The sequence below is a fragment of the Hippocampus guttulatus genome, chromosome 8 (genome assembly GCF_054856545.1).
Source record: "Hippocampus guttulatus isolate MCC_2025c chromosome 8, RoL_Hgut_1.0, whole genome shotgun sequence".
NCBI classification, from domain to species: domain Eukaryota; kingdom Metazoa; phylum Chordata; class Actinopteri; order Syngnathiformes; family Syngnathidae; genus Hippocampus; species Hippocampus guttulatus.
Window position 1 is genome coordinate 8,468,024 of NC_141268.1, and position 20,999 is coordinate 8,489,022.

At 45.1% G+C, this 20,999-nt stretch overlaps 1 protein-coding gene across 2 annotated transcripts in view; it reads left to right on the plus strand.

Annotated features, from left to right (window-relative positions):
* cacna2d2a (calcium channel, voltage-dependent, alpha 2/delta subunit 2a) overlaps nucleotides 1-20,999 on the plus strand; it is a 202,070-nt gene that overhangs the window by 147,821 nt on the left and 33,250 nt on the right. For both annotated transcript variants that reach the window (XM_086118130.1, XM_086118131.1), the window contains exons 9-13: nucleotides 8,846-8,896; nucleotides 9,728-9,827; nucleotides 16,493-16,654; nucleotides 19,215-19,325; nucleotides 20,406-20,484. In XM_086118130.1, the coding sequence (XP_085974256.1) occupies nucleotides 8,846-8,896; nucleotides 9,728-9,827; nucleotides 16,493-16,654; nucleotides 19,215-19,325; nucleotides 20,406-20,484 (503 nt within the window). The remainder of the gene's footprint in view (nucleotides 1-8,845; nucleotides 8,897-9,727; nucleotides 9,828-16,492; nucleotides 16,655-19,214; nucleotides 19,326-20,405; nucleotides 20,485-20,999) is intronic.

Below are 20,999 nucleotides of genomic sequence, written 5' to 3' on the forward strand. Positions count from 1 at the left end.
ACCCTCAATACACTGCTCACCACAGGATCATCGGTCAGGATAATCTTTCAGGGAAATCTGATTATGTCTTTCCTAACTTTGATCACAAGAGTGGAAAATGTGCTCAAATTCAGCCCAATTCTTTTTGTTTGTGCAACCCTCAGCGCCCTCAATATGTCTCAATGCATGTGTTAAAGCCCCAAATTCTTTTGTGCCTCTGATTCATCATTCCCCCTCCCCCTCAAAAAACATGTAAATGTTTCCACAAACACTCTTAGTCATCAATGCAAAGTGTGAGAAATAAACGACAGACATATTTTCTCCTACGGGCACAGTCCTCCTATATATAATATATATATACAGTATATATAATTTTTTTTTTGTAATCTTAATTCAATCTTTATTCGCCTGCCACATCCACAGGAGCACTAAGAGTGCAGCAGTCCATAAAATAATAAGACCATCAGCACAACACAAATCCATGCAAACACACAAACACACACAACCGGGAGAGTGCACACAGACACACACACACACACACACACACACACACTATTGGCAAGTAGTCTCACTGTGTTATCGTAATTCTCTTCTCCCAATGTCGTGAGATTAGTCTGCGTACATGCCAGTGTTCATGCCGTGTAGCAAATGTGCGCATTATTACATTCTCGCGGTGTATAAACCACTGTATGTTTGTCCAGTCCAAAACATTGACTATCCCGCCATGCTGTTGTCATGAAAGTGAAGGCCTCCATCTCGGGAGTGCAAAAACGCGACATTTAATGTTCAGATCTACACAATTGTGCCATGCACTCCAAACACTGCTTACAGTGAAGTCCCTAAATAAGGTTTGCAGTGAGAGCATAAGGGTGGGAGAAAAAAAAAAGCTTCTGTAAAGACCATAAAAGCATTTTTACTCGTGCTGGCAGTTGTTTACTCACTTCACGGCGTCTATGAGGCAGATGGACACAACACCAAACACGAATGTGTCGTGTGTATGTGGTGTGGCTCCATGTACAAGTTGTTGATAATGGCGTCAAGGGCTCATTTCTGGTACCCCACAACAAGCAACAATAGCAATGTGATACGGGCATAACGAGTTCGCGTTCAGTGATTTCTGTAACATTTGGCAGTTCTGCGATATTAACGATCAGATATGTACCATTGTGTGTCACATTCCAAGCGCACTTTACCATGTTCATAAAGAAGGTTTGCAGTGTTAAATATTGATGGAGGTGAGGCGGGTGTGTGTCCGCATACCCAAACCTCGCGATCATGTGGCACATGCACGTGTCCGTTGCATGTCCCTGAGAACATGGAGTATGGAGCAGATATTTCCACCCAATTTAAATGGAGTGCTCAATTCTTTGCTGAATGAGTCAGTGGTGCATAAACACAATATTTGCGTGAGAGCGACAACCCCCTATGCCACAGTTAATGTATCGATTTGATCAGTGCCACGTTGTAATTTTAAAAAATGAATACATTTGAAATCATAAATTCTAATGAGACTGCTTCGACAGAAGCCTTAAAAAATGTACAATCGGCAGAGTATGTGATTGTGTTTATTGCTCGTAAAATGTTTTTCATTTTTCAATACCCTATCAGGTTGAGGGGCTGCGTACGCCGCCGCTTTTAATCTCCTTCCCTTCGGAACGATACCGCGTTCGACTGTAGAATTCTTATCTTGATTTTACACCTGCACATACAGATTCATATGTAAGGCTGATGCCAATATGTTGTTTGCGAGGAACGTCCGACCGCATAGAAATGCAGTTGGAATGCAGATGGTTTTGCAGCAGGATGTTAGAATGCTGTCTGGGCATTGTTGTTATTATCATTTAACGGGGAGATATAGGAGGGATTTTGTTACCATGGCTACCTGTTGTCAAGTCAAGTCAAGTCAAGTCAAGTCAACAGTATTTATAGAGCACTTTCAAACAGCCATCGCTGCATACAAAGTGCTGTACATGGAGCAATTCAACATGCACAATAAACAGTAAGACAAATCGGTAATAAAGGCAGTAGAAAGCACCAAACAGTAAAACCAAGAACAAATCTAAGTCATGCTGAGTCGAATGCCAAAGAATACAAGTGAGTTTTGAGGAGGGTTTTGAAGATGGGCAGCGAGGAGGCTTGCCGAATGTTCAGTGGGAGGTCATTCGAGAGAGAGGGACCAGCAACAGAAAAGGCTCGATCCCCTCTGAGCCTGAGTTTAGTTCTTGGTACTTCTAATGATGTCTGGTCCACAGACCTGAGGCGCCGGGCAGGTGTGTAGGGGCGGATGAGCTCAGAGAGGTAAGGTGGCGCGAGATTATTCAGAGATTTAAAAACAAATAAGAGGATCTTGAAAATAACTCTAAAATGAATGGGGAGCCAGTGAAGGGATGCCAGAGTAGGAGTTATGTGCTCCCTCTTACGAGTACCAGTCAAGAGGCGAGCAGCGGCATTCTGGACCAGCTGAAGGCGCTTAATGGAGGACTGGCTGACTCCAAAGTAAAGGGCATTGCAGTAATCGAGCTGGGATGTGACAAGGCATGAATTATTGTGCCCTGAGTCCAAAAAAGCGGGTGGGAAGTGTATCGAGATAGCCTCCACCGTATTTTTACTCATGTTCATGTTCAAAACTCCAAATTACACTTGTCGCTTAATGTGTACATTGGTCTACGTGGGGCATGTAGCAGACACAATCAACAAACACAAATACCCAAATGACTGTTACATTGCAAAATTGCTCATAGAAGACACGGCTCCTGGATGTTTTTTATCTCTTCAGGTGCTAAAGCGGGGCTTGACCGATATGTAGCTGCGCTGAGAACATAATTTCTAAATATGTTTTAAAATATCAACTAAAACGCTGAAGGGGTTTACTGATCCTAAAGAGATTTATTGCAGTTTTTTTTAATGTGGTATAGAAAATACAGATGACTGATATTCACAGGTTTTAATTTAACAGTATGTTCATAATTGCTGGTATAGTTTGCAAGGGTGTAGGACTCCACCCTCTAACATATTTTTCCAATATCACTTGGTCAAAACAGACAAAACCGATTAAATTATTTTATTGCATTGTAATCTGGGGCCAGACATTTTAGGGTTTTGTTTTGTTTTTGGCAGGTCACATTACAAAACACTGCATTAAAAAATATATATATTTTAACCAGAAAAAAATTAATAGCTTGCTTTATTTAAGCAAAATAATCTGCCAATAAAACAGGACATTTTGACATGGCAAGATTTTTTTATATATTTTATACAATTCTGCCCTGTGATTGGCTGGCAAGCGGTTCAGGGTGTCCCCCGCCTAATCCCCCAAAACAGCTGGGATGGGCTCCAGCACGCCCCGCGACCTTGTGAGGATAAAGCAAATCAGAAAATGGATGGATGGATCTTATACAATTCTTAAACATAGCTGGCAGAAAATATACCAGCAGCCCTTTAAAATGTGTGTACAGCGGTGTCCTGCTATTCACAAGGGGATAGGGACCGGATGGGTCCTCGAAGAGCCAAAATCAGCATGTAATTTATACCCACTGAAATGCATTGGAGATTTTTTTTAACCAAACATTGAAGAGAAGACAGTATTGGAAAAAAACATGGGGAATCCTCAGGTGCCGAACAGCGAGTATGTGAGTATTCATATTCCATAGAATTATGATATTTCTTACTTTAATCAAAATTTATTCAATCTCAAAAAACGTGTGACAGTAAAATTTGTATCAGGGGAAAATGATTAAGGCAAGACAGGCTCTTCCCAAAAATCTGCCTGTTAAAAGAAATATCTTGGCTGACAAAGAAGAAGTACAACGTCTTGATTTGACGTTTAATCTTTGTGAGATTTTCATTTTGGCCGTGTTGGAGGGAAGAATCACTTTGAACACACCCACACCACAGGATAATCGGTCAGGATAATCTTACAGAGACATCTGAGAATCAGGCCTTTGCTGAACTTTGATTACAAGGGAGGGAAATGCTTAAATGTGTCCCATTTGTTCATATGTGTCGACCCCGCGAAAGAAGTTCTGACTCATGGTGTTTAATAGAACCATTAAAGATGTCGGATATTAAACTGTCTTTCCAGATATGGCTGAGGAGCCCCTGTTTAATGATTTGTAACTTTTAGCGAGCTGACGGCAAGGCCTCGGGCTGATCGCTGGCATCTAAATCGCCTCTGGCTGATGTTTGGGGCCAAAAGGTTCGGTTCAGTTCAGCACCGGCCAGGTCCATCTGCTTGTCACCTGGCCTTGGCACATGGGAGTCTGGTTAATGACAGGGAAAGAATGGCGTCGGTGGGCTGAAGCTGCGAGGTAATTACTAACCGGAATCCATGCAGAAACAACACATCTGGAGGCCCGAAATCATGTGTGTTCATGTCTTTCATACCATGATTTAAGATCTTTAGTTTTAGCGCATATCAGCGTTTGTGAATAATTGTGCAATGCTTTCAGCGCGCAGTCAATGTATGCAGCATATTTAAAAAATAATAATAATAATCCAACCTGAGCTGCATTTCCATTTTGCTTTTTTTCATATTCTCTTCATAGAAGAAAAAAAGCTAGGCATGTAGAGAGTGGCAACGTAAAATGGCGGCCGATGGCTTCACTTCTAGCTACTGTGCGTAAACGGTATTGTTAGTCCAGTTATATATAAGTCCTTGGACGTTTCTCCCCATGGTTCAAGGAATGCTCAAGTAGATTCTGTGAAAACGTAGACTCGTGGAAAATTAGACAGAACACTGGTGTGGCCTAGTGTGTGAGTCAGTTGTCCGCTGTGATATTTTACCGTTTGGTGCAGGTAACAATTGCCTTATAATTAACATTCAGCCCTTTCAGAATAACTTCCCATTAAAACTCCTTTCTGCTCAATGAGAGATGAACTGACTGCAGAAGTTAATGAAATCCCGCAGTCAGTCCGCCGGGCGTTTCATTTTTTTCACCAATTGACACTCTCTTCTATCTCCGGATTGGGGCGCCTCCCACCCGAGAGCCTGAGGCGGCGGATGCGAGGGTCACATTTTAACCATGCGTTTCCGTTCACACACGCAGCCCCCACCCTCAACCCGCAAAAAAGGAGCCAAATGGCCGTTGTATGCATGAAGCCTCGACGCTCTTTCTCAAATTAAGATTTCGGTTAATTAAAATGATAAAAAGTCATGCATGCCGATGGGCCTGCTGGTTCCAGACCTGATTTTGTGCACCACGCAGTCATGCCGAGCTATGGAAGTTCTACCTTTGATGTGGCATTCTTTATTATTGGAAATAATTGGATTCTGCCTCTGTCTCCACAACCCCCTCCCACTACACGCTTACATTTCAGCCATCTTCCCTGTGACTCGGTGAACGGATCTCAGTGCTTGGATTGCAAAATGACGTCAATTTTGGAAGTTGGAAACTTTTCATGTGAATTATGGGAATTGACCAAATTGAAGGTTAGCTCTTACTGGGAACTTGGGGAGCATACCTGTAGGTAGGGGGGAAATGCACCAAAAAAAAATAAAAATAATCTCACTCGTTGGGTGGCTGTGGATTTTGAGCTGATTGGATTACTTTTATTCAAGGCTGTGTTAACTCTTATTTACTCCTCAACTCAAAAACCCCTATGGCCGCCTACCCATGATGTATTTTTACGTCTTTTGCATCATCAGGCTTGTCTGCATTGTAAATCATTTAAAATCTGTCCAGCAGGTGGCAGCGGGTGAAAGGGTGAGCCAGGATCATGCAGCAGAAGTAGAAGTAGAGGGGGCAATGCATGCGAAGAGTTTTGGAGTCGTGTGGAGTAGTGTGGAGTTAGTCGAGAGTGCATTCGAACCATTTTGTGTCACACCAAAAAAAAAAAAAAAAAAAAAAGCGTTTACAAAAATTGCAGGGTGGAAGGGGGAAAACACATACACAAGCTCATGTACACATGCACACATACACACTCACTGAACTCATTGTTTCACTTCTGTTCATAGTTCATTTCATTCGTTCAATAGAATGCAAATAAATGTGTTTGCTATCAAAAGCCCTTTTGGTGGTGGTGCTCAAGTGACTTTGTAGAAAAAAGTTTTTTTTAAAAATGGTTGTGTCATACTTGAAATTATGCTTGGAATGCATGCTTTTACAAAAAAAAAGTCTTTGTCAGCCTCAGACACTGGAAATCTCTTGAACTGTAGCTATATTCTAATGTCACTTGCTAAAGAATGGAACAATGTAGCAAAATGTTTTTTTCAGCTGAAAAGAGTCTCAACTTTCTTTTGGTAGGCTGCATGTTTATATCGCAATAGAATGCAATAATCTGTGGGCCTTGCAAATCAGTCAAAATCCAGTACAGTTTGCTCCAGTGAAAATGGCTGGGATTAAATGTTAATTATTTTGACCCAGCAGTTTTCGTTTTGCCGGCCTGAAGACCCGATGTGACACAGGTGCAAAAAAAAGTACCCGCAAGCACGATTCGCTGTTTTTTTTTTTTTGTTTTTTTAAATGACAGTGAATGTTCAAACAAGGATCCTAAAGTTCCAATTTAGAATCTCAGTAAATCTGGAAAAAAAACTAGGCAGAAAACTCTTAAATAACAAGACAAAAGACTCTAAATAAGATAATTGGACAAATAAGCAGACTATTTATACACACAGGAATGGGACACAAGTGGAGGCAATCATTATTGTGAGGAAACACAACAGCGGGAAGGAACGTTTTCGAAAGGAGAGCAAATAATTACGACAAAATAAAAACAATAAATTCTGTCAATGTCTCAATCAATTCTGTCATATTTGTAAATACTGTACACAGTGCATATTGCTCTGAAGCTTAATTTAAAAAAAGAATCCAAATCAATCTGTCAGAAAAATCGCAATTCAATGTTTTCCTGAAATCATTCAGCCCTTGTGCTGGTGCAGACTTTCCAAACAGCCTGTCAGCCAAGTGGGCCCAGGTTGGCCTCTGTGCGTCAGTTGGAGTGGCGGCTGCCGGTAAGGGGAGTCTTGAGAGGCTCGTGGAGGGGCAGCGGCCGAGCCCGGCGGGGTTCTGCGTGTCCGTATCAGCTCGGTCGAGCGTGAGCGATGAGCCTCCGCGGCCCCGCCGGGTGTCTGGCTTCCCTCCACGCTGATAATCAGCAGAAAAGGAGCTCCGCTGATTACTCTGCCAAATACGGCCTGCAAACTCCTCCATCCCAAACCATCTTCATATCAGTGGTGGCGTACTCTATCCCCCCCAAAAAACATGAAAGATCATTTTTGTTTTCTTCACTACAGTTGTGCCACGTTACACCAAACCTGGTATTGTTACATAATTGGCAGGAAAAGGTTTTTACTTTTGTACTTCAGTACATTTCAAAGTCTGTATTTTTATACTTCCAGGTAGATTCTGGCTTTTTTTTTTTAACTCGGTATTCAAGTCTTGCTGAGTTTGCTCCTGGTCTATCACAGTAAAGGACCGTGGGGAAAACGGGGCTGCTGAGTCCCACAGGCTCGAAGGCACACTACGGTTCAGCCCGCACTTTACCACGGACGCCAGTACATTCCCTTCTGGCCTGTCACTTTCTGATGGGATCCCCCGCACTTTTCTCATGTTCTGTCAGGGCTTTTTTCTCCAGATGAAAAATGAACACTGGAGCAGCTTTGGAGCATGTTTGTGGCCACAACAATATCAAGTGTTGTCAGTTAAGAGTTGCAGGCACGAGTGTGAGATGGGAAACGCAATGCTTCCCATCACACTATAGACCCCGCCTCCAAGTTGCGTTCCGCCCTATTCCATCGTGTCAGGTTAAGTTACATGCAGCCAGTTTTCCTACGGCCGGCTAGTTTCCTCATCCGCACTGTGACTACTCTGGCCAATATGGTTTTGTCGTGGCCACTACTGATTATTAGTAGGCAGTATGGGAGGCCAATATTTTGAGTCGATACTCAGTTTCAGCAAAAGGGAAAATACTGGTGTTGAAATTTAAAAAATTAATCTCTAACTCTGAAATGTCTTTCAGCCTGTTTATTCGCCAACTTTTCAGATTTGCAAAGCGTCAGTTTATTATTTTTTCAATATATTTATTCTTTTTTTTTTAATGTTAGATAATGGTCATCTTTGTGTTAATATGCTTACACAAAGTTCAGGGAACGCCGAGAGCCATCAGCTTTTATTAAAAAGGTTAAATGAAAACCAGGAAATATCTCCCAATTATTTTCCACCGTATATAATGTTAGATTTTCTCTTTTCAATGCTTTAATTTCACCCCCCCCCCCCACCAACCCGACAAAAAAGATGCAGAGAGTTCGAATCGTCAGCAGAATCTCTTATAAAGTTAACTGAAGTTTACATCAAGTAGTTTCCCGAAATTACCATAATTTTAAATTAATCTCTTGGCCATCAAGGGTTTTAAAAAACAGCCAATGCCGATATATGTCAAAATGCAAAACATCGGTGCCAATAATCGCCCCGGACAACAATCGGTCTGCGCCTAATTTTGTCCATGGTGGTCTGAAACGTTGCACCGGAGCCTCCTTGATCCTCTGGTGCATGTATTTAATAAAAAAAGCCATTTAATAAAAAAGCCATCCCTTTCACACTTTAGTGGACAAATGTAAAATGCAGGCTATTCAGATGCACATTATTTATCGCCATTCATGCTCTCCTAGTAATGGTTATTGAGTAAAGGTGGGCTGGGGGGTGTCTGTGTTGGTGTGAGCCCAGTAGCAAAGTGCCGCATACAACGCCACCTATTAAGTCTTCGAAGCACATAAGCCTTTTTCACTGTGCTCGAGCTTAAGTGGGCTCAGCCGCGGTCACTCGCATTATCACAGCTTAGCTCATTTCAACTTTGGCTCCTTTGTCCCCAAATTATCAAAACAAATTAAATGCCGGCTCTTTTGTGTCTTTTTTCTTTTTCATCTGAACAGGTACATTCAAGGCGCATCCTCTCCAAAGGACATGGTCATCATCGTGGATGTGTGAGTAACTCTTTGCCCTTGTCACATAGAAACCACAAAGAGCGCTAGTGCCACCTGTTGGTCCGTGCAAAGCTTGGGCGGAACTGAGGCCCGCTTGTTCTCCCACTTGACATTAAATATACCCTTGTGATGTTTTATCTGATTGTAAATAATGTCAGAATTTTAACAGGGTACAATGTCTTTAGTGACCTGTTTATAACCTACCGGTACTTATAACGTGTTTATAATCACTTTATTATATGTTCATGGCATGTATGATCTTGTTATGTTCATAGTGGGCATAGTCATAAGATCTTCACAATCTGCTTATAATATTGAAAACACGTTCAAGCTATGTTCGTAACATGCACTGCACATGTTCACGAGTGTAAGATTTGTCATCTGTCTAACATGTTTATAACAGTTAACATGTTCCAAACATGCATATAACCTGTGTAATGCCTTGTCAATAATTATATATTGTAACAGTAATAAAATGTTCATATGTACTGTATAACATGCATATAACATGCTTAATAATATTTTCTTGGATTTTATGAAATGTTCATGTGTTAAACATGGTTATAACCAGGTCATAAAAGTTATTAACATTTAGAAATTGTTTAGAACTTGTTAATAACACATCTTAAATGTTTGACATGTTGATAATAATAATTACATTGCACCCTGTTTATTACGTGTTTTTGCATGTTCACAACTGGTACAAAGGCTCACAACATGTGTGGAACATGTTCATAACATTTATGACTGTTCATGTCAAGCCATCAGCAATCCTTTCTTCACTACTTGAAAAGGGATTCAAGGTCCTCTAAGTGTTTTCCTTTTGTGCAGGAGTGGTAGTGTCAGCGGACTCACGCTCAAACTGATGAAGACATCCGTCATCAAGATGCTGGACACACTCTCAGACGACGACTATGTGAACGTAGCCCGAGTAAGTAAACACACACACACACACACACGCTTGCAGGAGGCAGCCATTGAGACAATATGTGGCCTGTTCATTAAGCTAGTGTTAATGATGTGAGTAAGAAGTAGTAAGCAGGCTGCGCTGGGAGTTTATGTTGCTCCCTGTGGAAGCACTGCACTTTCTCTTGTTGGAATACTTTGCCATATGGGACCATGAAAGTCTTTCACTATGCTCATTAATGGAGCTTCTGTCAAGACTAACATATAGGATGTATATTTGTCTTTATCCTACATTGCAGGGGGGACACACACACACACACACACAGGCTTGTTTTGGTGACTGTTTGGACACGTCCGCCAGTAATCCCCCATAATCCACTGCATTTACCCACTGTATGCTGCTAAATCTGCATAAAATGACCATAATAATCTTGGGGGCGGAGGGGCTTTTGATTCCTGCCATCTGTTAAAAAAAAAAGTAGAGGCTAAAGGAATATTGACTTGTTTATCAAAACAAAATGCAATCACAGTGGGAAAAAAATGCAGCAGTTGGATTGTGTAGAAAAGAAACTGTTTCTTTTAATTATCTGACAATGGGCAAATACTATATCACTTAATATTTACTTGGCTTTCTAGTTAATCTGATGGCTAATAGAGCCATTTAGCTATAAATATCGAGTCACTGTTCCCCAAAAGTATTTAGGGAGCCAATTATTGAATGCCAGATGGCCATCGCACACCCATCAGACGGAGCAGCACAATGTCCGTTGAATTGAAGTAAAAAGAAACAGGCAAAACAGTTGTCTTCTTTACGTTCTATTTAATGATGTTATTGCTGTGTGATTTTATAGAGGGGTATTTTTCTTACATAAATATATATACTGTATATATATATATATATATGTATGTATATATATATATATATAGGGGTTTCTTTTTGGCAAAAGACTTAATTGCTGTCACGTTGAGCCCGAAGCGACAGAATAATCGCTTCGTGCACAACTACTAGGTAAGTGGATCCCCGAAATAGCAGACACAGAAAAAGAATTTTGTCATAAAAAATGAAATTTATTACAACACAAAATCCCCGTCTAAACGGACAACAGAAAACGCTGGTCAAAAGAGGACCAGGAAATAATAACGAAGCAACAGAAAACGCTGGTAAAAAAGAGGACCAGGAAAATAACAGAAAACGCTTGCGAAACAAAAACGGCAAGGAGAAAGTTCTTAAGTAAAATATTAATCAATCACGAGAGAAATCTCAAGGCACGCAATATAGTCATGTAAGTCAGAGTTTTAAGCGAGAAGGAATAGACGATAGCAAATGGCACGGCGTGGAATACTCCGGCAGTGAGTTGACTGTCGGAGTGCCTAGATATAGCAGGTGCAATCGTCAACTAATGGGTGGCAGGTGTGCAGGCGGCAAGCAAGAACGCCTGCCCCCTGCTGTCAAATACGGAACGTGACAGTACCCCCCCCTCAACGGACGCCTCCCGGCGGCCCACCCGGCTTGGATGGGTGAGATGCGTGGAAGTCACGAAGAAGGGACGGATCAAGGATCCAGGAGCGGGGGACCCATTGCCGATCCTCCGGCCCGTAGCCCTCCCAGTCGACCAGATACTGGAAACCTTTTCCCCTGCGCCGAGAGTCCAGGATGGCCCGTACCGTGTACACCGGGTCACCATCGACGACCCGCGGAGGAGGGGGCGGAGTGGGAGAAGGAGCCAAGGGACTGGTCGCCACCGGTTTGAGCAGGGAGACGTGGAACACGGGGTGAACCTTCATGGTGGCCGGCAGCCGGAGCTTGACCGCGACGGGGCTGACGACGGACTCCACCACGAACGGCCCGGTGAATCGGGGCCCCAATTTCGCGGACGTGCCGGCCAGGCGCAGGTCCCTCGTCGCCAGCCACACCTCCTGCCCCACTTCGTAGGTTGGCGCCGGGCGCCGACGACGGTCCGCGATCTGCCGGTTCCGGGTCGCCGTGCGGGACAGTGCGGCTCTGGCCTCCCTCCACACGTGATGGGCCCGCTTGAGGTGGCACTGCACAGAAGGGACCTCTATTTGTCCCTCCTGGGATGGGAACAGCGGCGGTTGATACCCGTAGGCCGTCATGAAGGGGGACCTTCCAGTGGCAGAAGAGACGAGGGTGTTGTGCGCATACTCCACCCAAGGTAAGTGGTCGGCCCAGGAAGAGGGACGGTGGAGACACACACAGCGGAGGGCTGCCCCCAGATCCTGGTTGGCGCGCTCCGCTTGTCCATTGGACTGTGGGTGATACCCCGAGGTCAGACTGGCCGTGGCCCCGAGGGACCGGCAGAACCGCTTCCACACTCGGGACACGAACTGGGGCCCCCGGTCCGACACTATGTCCAAAGGGATGCCATGGAGACGGAAAACGTGCTTAATGAGGAGGTCGGCGGTCTCCAACGCCGACGGCAACTTGGACAGGGGAATAAAGTGGGCAGCTTTTGAGAATCGGTCCACGATAGTGAGAACGACGGAACGCCCACGGGATGGCGGAAGGCCCGTGACAAAGTCCAGGGCGATGTGGGACCAAGGTCGAGGAGGAATAGGTAATGGCTGGAGCAACCCCGCCGGAGGCCGATGCGAGGCCTTGCCGCAGGCGCAGGAGGAGCAGGCATTGATGTATTCCACCACATCCTTCCGAAGCTCCGGCCACCAGAACCGCTGGGCGATGAGATGCACAGTCCGGTTCACCCCAGGATGGCAAGCCACCTTGGACCTGTGCCCCCACTGCAATACCTCCGAACGCAGCGGTGGGGGCACAAACAGCTTCCCCGCGGGACAGTCAGCCGGGACCTGGACCCCATCTTGAGCTTCCTGTATCTTGCGCTCAATCTCCCACCTCAACGCCCCCAGGATGCAATGAGCCGGGAGAATGGCCTCCGGCGTTCGGTCCCTTTCCGCGGGGTCGTGGAGACGGGAGAGGGCGTCAGGTTTGGTGTTCTTAGATCCCGGACAGTATGTGAGAGTGAAATTAAACCGGGTTAATAGTAGGGCCCATCGGGCCTGACGGGAGTTCAGTCTCTTGGCGGAGCGTATATATTCCAAGTTCTTGTGGTCCGTGAATACCGTGAATGGCTCCTTAGCCCCCTCGAGCCAGTGTCGCCATTCTTGTAAGGCTGCAACCACAGCCAGCAGTTCTCGATTGCCCACGTCGTAGTTTGACTCGGCGACACTGAGACGACGAGAGAAAAAGGCGCAGGGGTGCAACTTCTGGTCGACCGGGGAACGCTGGGACAAGACCGCCCCCACTCCCGAATCCGATGCGTCCACTTCTACGACGAAAGGGTGGTCAGGGTCAGGATGTTGCAGCACGGGGGGATTAGTGAATGCTGTTTTCAAATTTGCGAAAGCCGAGTCCGCATCCGAGTCCCATTGGAACGGGACTTTAATGGACGTTAGTCGGGTCAACGGGAGTGCCTTTTGGCTGTAATTGCGAATAAACCGTCGATAAAAATTAGCAAACCCCAAAAAACGCTGTAGCTCCTTGCGGCTAGCCGGTGTCGGCCAGTCCACCATCGCCTTCGTTTTGATGGGGTCGGCTCTCAGCTTGCCCCGCTCAATAATAAACCCCAGAAAAGAGATGGCTGGTACATGAAACTCACATTTCTCTGCTTTGACAAAGAGCCTATTTTCCAATAACCGTTGTAGAACAAGTCTGACGTGTTGTTTATGCTCCTGCAACGACCGGGAGAAGATTAAGATATCATCAAGATAGACGAAACAGAAAATATTCAGCACGTCCCTTAACACGTCGTTGATCAGGCTTTGGAAAACCGCGGGAGCATTAGTCAGCCCGAAAGGCATGACTAAATATTCGAAATGACCCAGTGGGGTCTTAAAAGCTGTCTTCCACTCATCTCCTTCCCGGATGCGGACCAAATGGTAAGCACTACGTAAATCTAATTTCGTAAAAATGGTGGCCGATTGCAAAGGAGCGAAGGCGGAGTCTAACAAAGGCAGCGGATACTTATTTTTGATGGTGATGTCATTTAGCCCACGATAGTCTACACACGGTCGTAACGACTTGTCCTTCTTCTCTACAAAGAAGAATCCCGCACCTAATGGTGATCGCGATGGTCTGATTAGACCTGCAGTGAGCGAGCTGTTTATATACTCAGTTAACGCCTCTTGTTCCGGTTGAGACACCTGATAAAGCCGTGAACTCGGCAGCGGAGCGCCCACTTGCAGGTCTATGGCGCAGTCGTATGGATGGTGCGGGGGCAAAGAGCGAGCGCGATCCTTACTGAATACCTGTCGTAAGTCATAATAGCAATTTGGCACTCCGTCAAGGCAGATGGTTTCAGGGGAGTTGTCACCGGCACGTTCGCGTCCCCCTACGGCTGATTGTAAACAGCGCTCATAACAATACTGGCTCCAAGTCTCTATTGTCGGGCGCTCCCAGGAGATAACGGGGTTGTGAGTCTTGAGCCAGGGCAAGCCGAGAATAACCGGAACGGCTCGAGACCGCATTAAATAAAACCGTCTGCGTTCGACATGGTTCCCGGATAATTTGAGCTTTAGTGGTTCTGTTCTTTGTGTTACAACCGCCAGGAGGCGCCCATCGAGATCATGAACGCGCTTCTTCACGGCCAACTCCTCGATAAAACAGCCCAACTCTGAGGCAAGGTCGGTGTCGATAAAACAATCATCAGCCCCCGAGTCTATCAGTGCACTAATCCGCCGCACCCGGGACCCCCCATAGATCTCCCCTTCGAGTTCCAGTCTCTTGGGGTGCCCCGGCCGGGAATCGGCTCGCCGAGGCTCGGGAGGTTCTGCGCGGGGACGTGACTCACAGTACTCGGTGAATGTAGACGGCTGAGGCTCCGGAGGGCCGGGAGCGACGTGAGGTCCTTGTAGACCGCTGTCAGACCCGGTCCGATCGTTGAACCGGCGCCGTCTCTCCTCCGATCCGGAATTTCCACCACCCAGCTGCATCGGTTCCTCCCCGGTGACAGCATTCCGAGATCGGGGGTGGTCCCAGCCGGACCCAGCTGCCCGAAGCGTCTCGCGGGATTCCCCACGGTGCGTTGCATGCCGGAACGGGATCCAACCACCTCCACGCTCCCGGCTTCTCTCTCTCATGCGGTTGTCCAACAGTAGGGAGAGATCGATCAACTCCTCCAGGTCGGAACTGTTGTCGCGGGTCGCCAGTTCGTCCTTGAGCTGGGTGTTCAATCCGCGACGAAACAGTCCACAAAGCGCCCTGTCGTCGTAGCCACTCTGGGCGGCCAAAATCCGGAACTCAATCGAGTAGTCCGCTACGGATCGCCTCCCCTGGTGGAGTTCGAGTAGCCGGCCCTCAGCCTCTCTGCCCCGGACGGGATGGTGGAACACCCGGCGAAGCGCTGCTACGAAGCCGGGGAAAGAAGACCGGAGGTTCGGCTTTGCGTCGCTCATCGCGATAGCCCATGACGCCGCCTGACCTGTCAATAAGCTCATTACATAAGCAACCTTCGCGTCATCAGTAGTATAGACGGAAGGTTGCTGGTCGAAGACGAGTGAGCACTGGTGGAGAAAGTACCCACACTGACCGTGCTCACCCCCGTAACGTGGGGGGTGTGGAAGCGACGGTTCCCTACTCATTGTGGAGAAGGAGACGGGTGCCTCAGTGGTGGTATGATGAACCACCGGGGGAGGTGCTCTCCGTTCCTCCAATCGTACGATACGGGGTTCGTAATCATCGATCCGATGAGCCAGCATGGAAACCGCGCCGCGGAGTTCCTTAATGGCTTGGCCCTGCTGACTCGTCTGTTGCCCTTGACGGGACAGAGCGGACAAAATCTTTTCTATGTCTGCGGGATCCATGGTGGCCGGAGTATTCTGTCACGTTGAGCCCGAAGCGACAGAATAATCGCTTCGTGCACAACTACTAGGTAAGTGGATCCCCGAAATAGCAGACACAGAAAAAGAATTTTGTCATAAAAAATGAAATTTATTACAACACAAAATCCCCGTCTAAACGGACAACAGAAAACGCTGGTCAAAAGAGGACCAGGAAATAATAACGAAGCAACAGAAAACGCTGGTAAAAAAGAGGACCAGGAAAATAACAGAAAACGCTTGCGAAACAAAAACGGCAAGGAGAAAGTTCTTAAGTAAAATATTAATCAATCACGAGAGAAATCTCAAGGCACGCAATATAGTCATGTAAGTCAGAGTTTTAAGCGAGAAGGAATAGACGATAGCAAATGGCACGGCGTGGAATACTCCGGCAGTGAGTTGACTGTCGGAGTGCCTAGATATAGCAGGTGCAATCGTCAACTAATGGGTGGCAGGTGTGCAGGCGGCAAGCAAGAACGCCTGCCCCCTGCTGTCAAATACGGAACGTGACAATTGCAAATTGTGTCTATATTCAAAGTTTCACATTCGAGCACATATATATACTCTACAAGTAAATGTGGATGCATATGACTCAAGGCTAATTGTCTGTGTAAGATGAGGCAGCCTTAGCCAGGTTTCTCTTTGGTGCTTTGTAACGAGTTGAGGTGCACCTGTTCTTTGGTGGCAATGTTGTAATTACCAGCATTTACTGCCAACTAGAGAGTCGCAGGGCAGTCTGCAACTGCACACACCCCCACCTGGGCAGCTGAATTGCCACGCACAACTCACACACAGAGACAGATGCTGTTTGGGTTTTGTATTTGTGTTTTTCTGTTGCAGTTTAATGATGAAGCCGATGCTGTGGTGCCCTGCTTCAGGACTTTGGTCCAAGCCAACGTGCGCAACAAGAAAATCTTCAAGGAGGCAGTCATGCACATGCAAGCCAAAGGAACCACAGACTATAAATCCGGCTTCACGTTTGCCTTCGAGCAGCTTCTCAATGTAAGTGTGACAAGGGTTGGACACAACTCTTCCATACTGAGCTTCCTAAATCATGTTACTATATAAACCAGGGGTGGTCAAACCTTTTCACTTCAGGCGCGCATACAAAAAAATCGAAGGATGAACGGGCCACTTTAAAATTCCTCAACTTTTGGAAAGTCAGTCAAGAAAGCAATTATGTATCATGTTTGTATTGTGTAGTTAATTTCATCCGCATTCTAGTAAAGGTGTAAAGGAAAATAGTTGGTGATTTTTGGGTTGGCCAGCAGCTTCCTGTCTCACAGAATAGATCCAGCTCTGCATTAAATAGCAACTGAAGCCCATCTCCACATTGAGAATCAAAAAAGGAAAAATGTAGAGTAAGGTGACCAATTTTCAGTTACTTGAGGATCATTAATGTGATGTCTTCATAAATCAACCTCTAAAACTGAATTATTGAGAGAGTGAGAGAGAGAGAGAGAGAGAGAGAGAGAGAGAAGGTAACACAACGAGTGCATAGGGAAAGTATAGTAGTGACTGTTATTATATTATACAGCAAGTATGTATTTTGCATGTAAAATATGTTAATATGCATTTGTATGATATTGCACTTTCATGTCAATTTGGACAGTTAAGAAGTTGTTGTGCTTTGGTGCAATTTGCAGATGAGTTGAAGTTTTCCCCAGCTGGCTTTTGGGCGAGAAAGACAGGTTCAATCCTGGAATGGTTGCTAAGCAATCACAGGATACATACAAACAAACACCCATTCACACCTCTGGACAGTAAAGAGTCGTTAATAAACAGATGGGAAATTTGGGGGGGGGGGGGGTGGGGGGAAGCAGGTTTAGCCTGAGAAAACCCACGCAAAGCACAGGAATTTAATTTCTGACCTTGCAGGTGACAAGCCAATCACTCGTCCACTATGCTCTGCCCATCCGGAGTCATAGAAGTACCGGAGATAAATCAGTTCCAACTGATTTTGAAGTACAGTGATGCGCTCACCTGCTCAAGCTTTGTGTGTGTGTGTGTGTGTGTGTGTGTGTGTGTGTGTGTGTGTGTGTGTGTGTGTGTGTGTGTGTGTGTGTGTGTGTGTTTGTGCGTTTCTGTGACAACTCGGCAGCCAACTGTCCACACACGCAGGCAACACAGGTGCCGTCACCCCCCACCCGCGTCTTCTCCCCCAAACCCGTATGTTGCAGTGTATTCCAGCAGGCTGACACCCTAATGAGCTCTGATGGGATGATTGATGAGTACGGTCCAGCAGAGATCAGCCTCTCTTTATGCTCCTCTGCTGGCTTGGTGGCACACTGCCAAGTGTGGCCGCTACACACACACACACACACACACACACACACACACACACACACACACACACGCATACACACACACGCACACACACACACACAGTCTACTGCAAGAAATAAAAAGGCCCTTTTTAGTGACTGTCGACAGCATCGTTGCTCTTACGATTGGTGGCAGAAGCCCTATCAAATATGTAATTGTGGCGATATTATTTATCATTATTAGGGGCTTGTCAGATGGCTGGCAGCGGTGTCCGCGCCAGATGCTGCACAGGCACAAGACTGGCTGCTACTAAACTCAATGTTGAAAGCAAAAATGATGCAAATACAGTTCTTACAAAGTGGTCCTAAAAAATAAAAATAGCGTTGTGTAACGTCGTCACTCACGAGATGGTGGTTCAGTTTTTGCGGGTTCCGCACGGAGAAGATTTTTAAATCTGTAGTTATATTATAATCTGTTATTTATTAATGTTTTAATTGATTTCTTTTTTTCGGCCTGGACTGTTACAACTGACTCATGTAGCAATAAGTGCGGGGCTGAAATTATAGGCAGGAAAATAGAATGTCCAATGTTTGGGGACATTTCACACAAAATGAAATAAGCTAATGTGCCTATTGCTAAGTTACGCTAGTTAACCACCGCTAGTTAGAAGCAATTGTTATCGATGGGTGGTTTGTGTCGCAGTTGGAAATAGCCACCGGTCCTCTTTCAATCGCTTTCTGAAACAAATGGTGACAAAATACAATTAACAGAAGGACATTGTGAGCACACCTGCTGATAGCATCAACTGGCATGCGTAACTTCACAAACACGGTGACTAACGCTAAAGCCAGTTCACAGCTAGTTTTCTGTATGTCCTCATTTTCTCACTTTCACTTACCACACCAGATTGACTTCCCATGGATTTGCAACGTTGCTCATTTGAATAAAATTGTAAGTGTTTCTCAGAAGGTCCTCCTAAAAATCTAGCGGGCTTGGGGGACCGATGCCGGTACGTGTGTCCGCAAAACACAGACACTGTAGCCATAATGTCATGTGTCCAGGGTGTATCCCACTTCTATTGCAAATCTCATGAGTATAGCAACTTGAGAAGAAACAAAATTTCTTCCGCAGTACATTTTAGATGTATTTTTTTTTTTGGTTGTAGGAGCAACAATTGCATTACTACCCTGCTCGTTGCTTATTAATGCAGTGTTACTTTTTGAAGCCTCCTTCCTCCTAGCTGTTGCGCCACAACTGCTTACTTGTATCTTTGCATTTCTTTCTTTCCTTCTCACAGGAGAGCAGTGCTCCAAGGGCCAACTGCAATAAGATGATCATGATGTTTACAGATGGAGGGGAGGATCGGGCGCAGGAAATCTTCGAGAAGTACAACTGGCCCAACAAAACGGTCAGTCACCGAAAAGCAATCGCACGTGACCATGAACATCTCGTGTGTACGCGGAGACCTTGTGTCATCAGCACATGAGTCGATTATTTCCCCGTCTTTGTTGTTTGTGTTTGTCTTTACTCGTCTCTTTTGTTCTCGCCGCCGGTGTTAACAGCTTTGACCTGCTAACTAATTAGCCGCTTTATCGCCAAAAGCCTGTGAAAAAAAAATTACAGCCAATAGTCGGCGGCTGTGTTCCAGGCCTCCGCCATCTCACGTTTATCCCGCTATCCATTACCATCTACTTGCGCGCTGACAGCTACTGTCATGCAGGAATAATCTGTATTCCGACAAGCACCGCCGTGGTTCTTTGCGAGGCAGCTGTGCAAGATGCGTCGAGTAGGCTAATCTAATCGCACTCTACATTTGTGTTTTTGCGGTACATGACAGCAAAGGTAATGCCTTCCATTGAGGTGTGTTGGATCCACGGTTATCTTTCTGCACATATTTGGGGCCTGTGCCAAAAGACCTCTTGGAATCCATGTTTATTGTTTTTATTCCGCCTTTTTGGGGGCCTCAAAATGCCCGAAAAAGCTACAATTTTTTTCAAGCGTTTGTACCCTGGTGAAAATGGATGTATTTCAATGGGTACCACACATGACACACTCCAAAAATTCGAAAGTTAAAAAAATAAAAATAAATTAGACCAAGACACCACTTCCACACATCAACATGAAATTGGGTGGACATAGGATATCAGTCATGGTAGGACGCACAAAAAAGTCTTAAGGACCCATGGCTGGAATTGATCAGAAAATCTCCTATTTTGGTTTGAAGCAGCCATTTTTACAGTACCAGTACGAAGTGAGCAATATTGTTTTTGTGAAGGCCAATTTGTGGTAATAATATTCTACCATGTGAGCAGAAATCAATGTAAACATTTGGTAACCTTGTCATTGTAATCCGACCGCTTTATTGAACAACCTTTATGACACTGTCACAGTAGAGTATCATACACATTTGAATGATTCCAGTTTTTGCTTTTTTTTTCATTTACCCCTTGCATTTATTTTCAACTGCCTCATGTTTCTCCCCCCACAGGTGCGCGTGTTCACCTTCTCGGTGGGTCAGCATAATTATGACGTCACCCCGCTGCAGTGGATCGCTTGTGCCAACAAAGGTAAATGTGGGGTCAATGTCGTTAAATGTTTTACTGAATATACGAATTGGCTCTACTTCCAGAGGTTAACGTTAAGTGTTCATTTGTTTCTTTGTCTTTGAGTGTGTCAAAAAAAGCTTCAAGTCTGCTATATTGACATAATTATTATTTTTTAATTTTTATTATTAGTTGTCAGGCTGTTTATGTACCTCACAGTCTTCTTGTTACATTCTGTTGCAATGTTTTTTGTTTGTTTGTTTGTTTGTTTGTTTGTTTTAAAATAGTGAGGTTCTCTGGTACTGATTAATGCAAGGGGCTATTGATTTGGTATCCAGCTTTGCGATGTTGGTGACTCCTGTTAACATGTGATTGCAAAGTAGCAATTTACTGTTAATCTGCACAGTGTGAATTGATCATAAATGTGTTGTCTATCAACCAGCTTTTAATAACAACCAAGGTTCAACTCTAGTTAGTAGCTTGCTACTGTTAAGTAATGAATAAATCGGGAAATGGGAAGTTGGATGTCTGATTGCCCC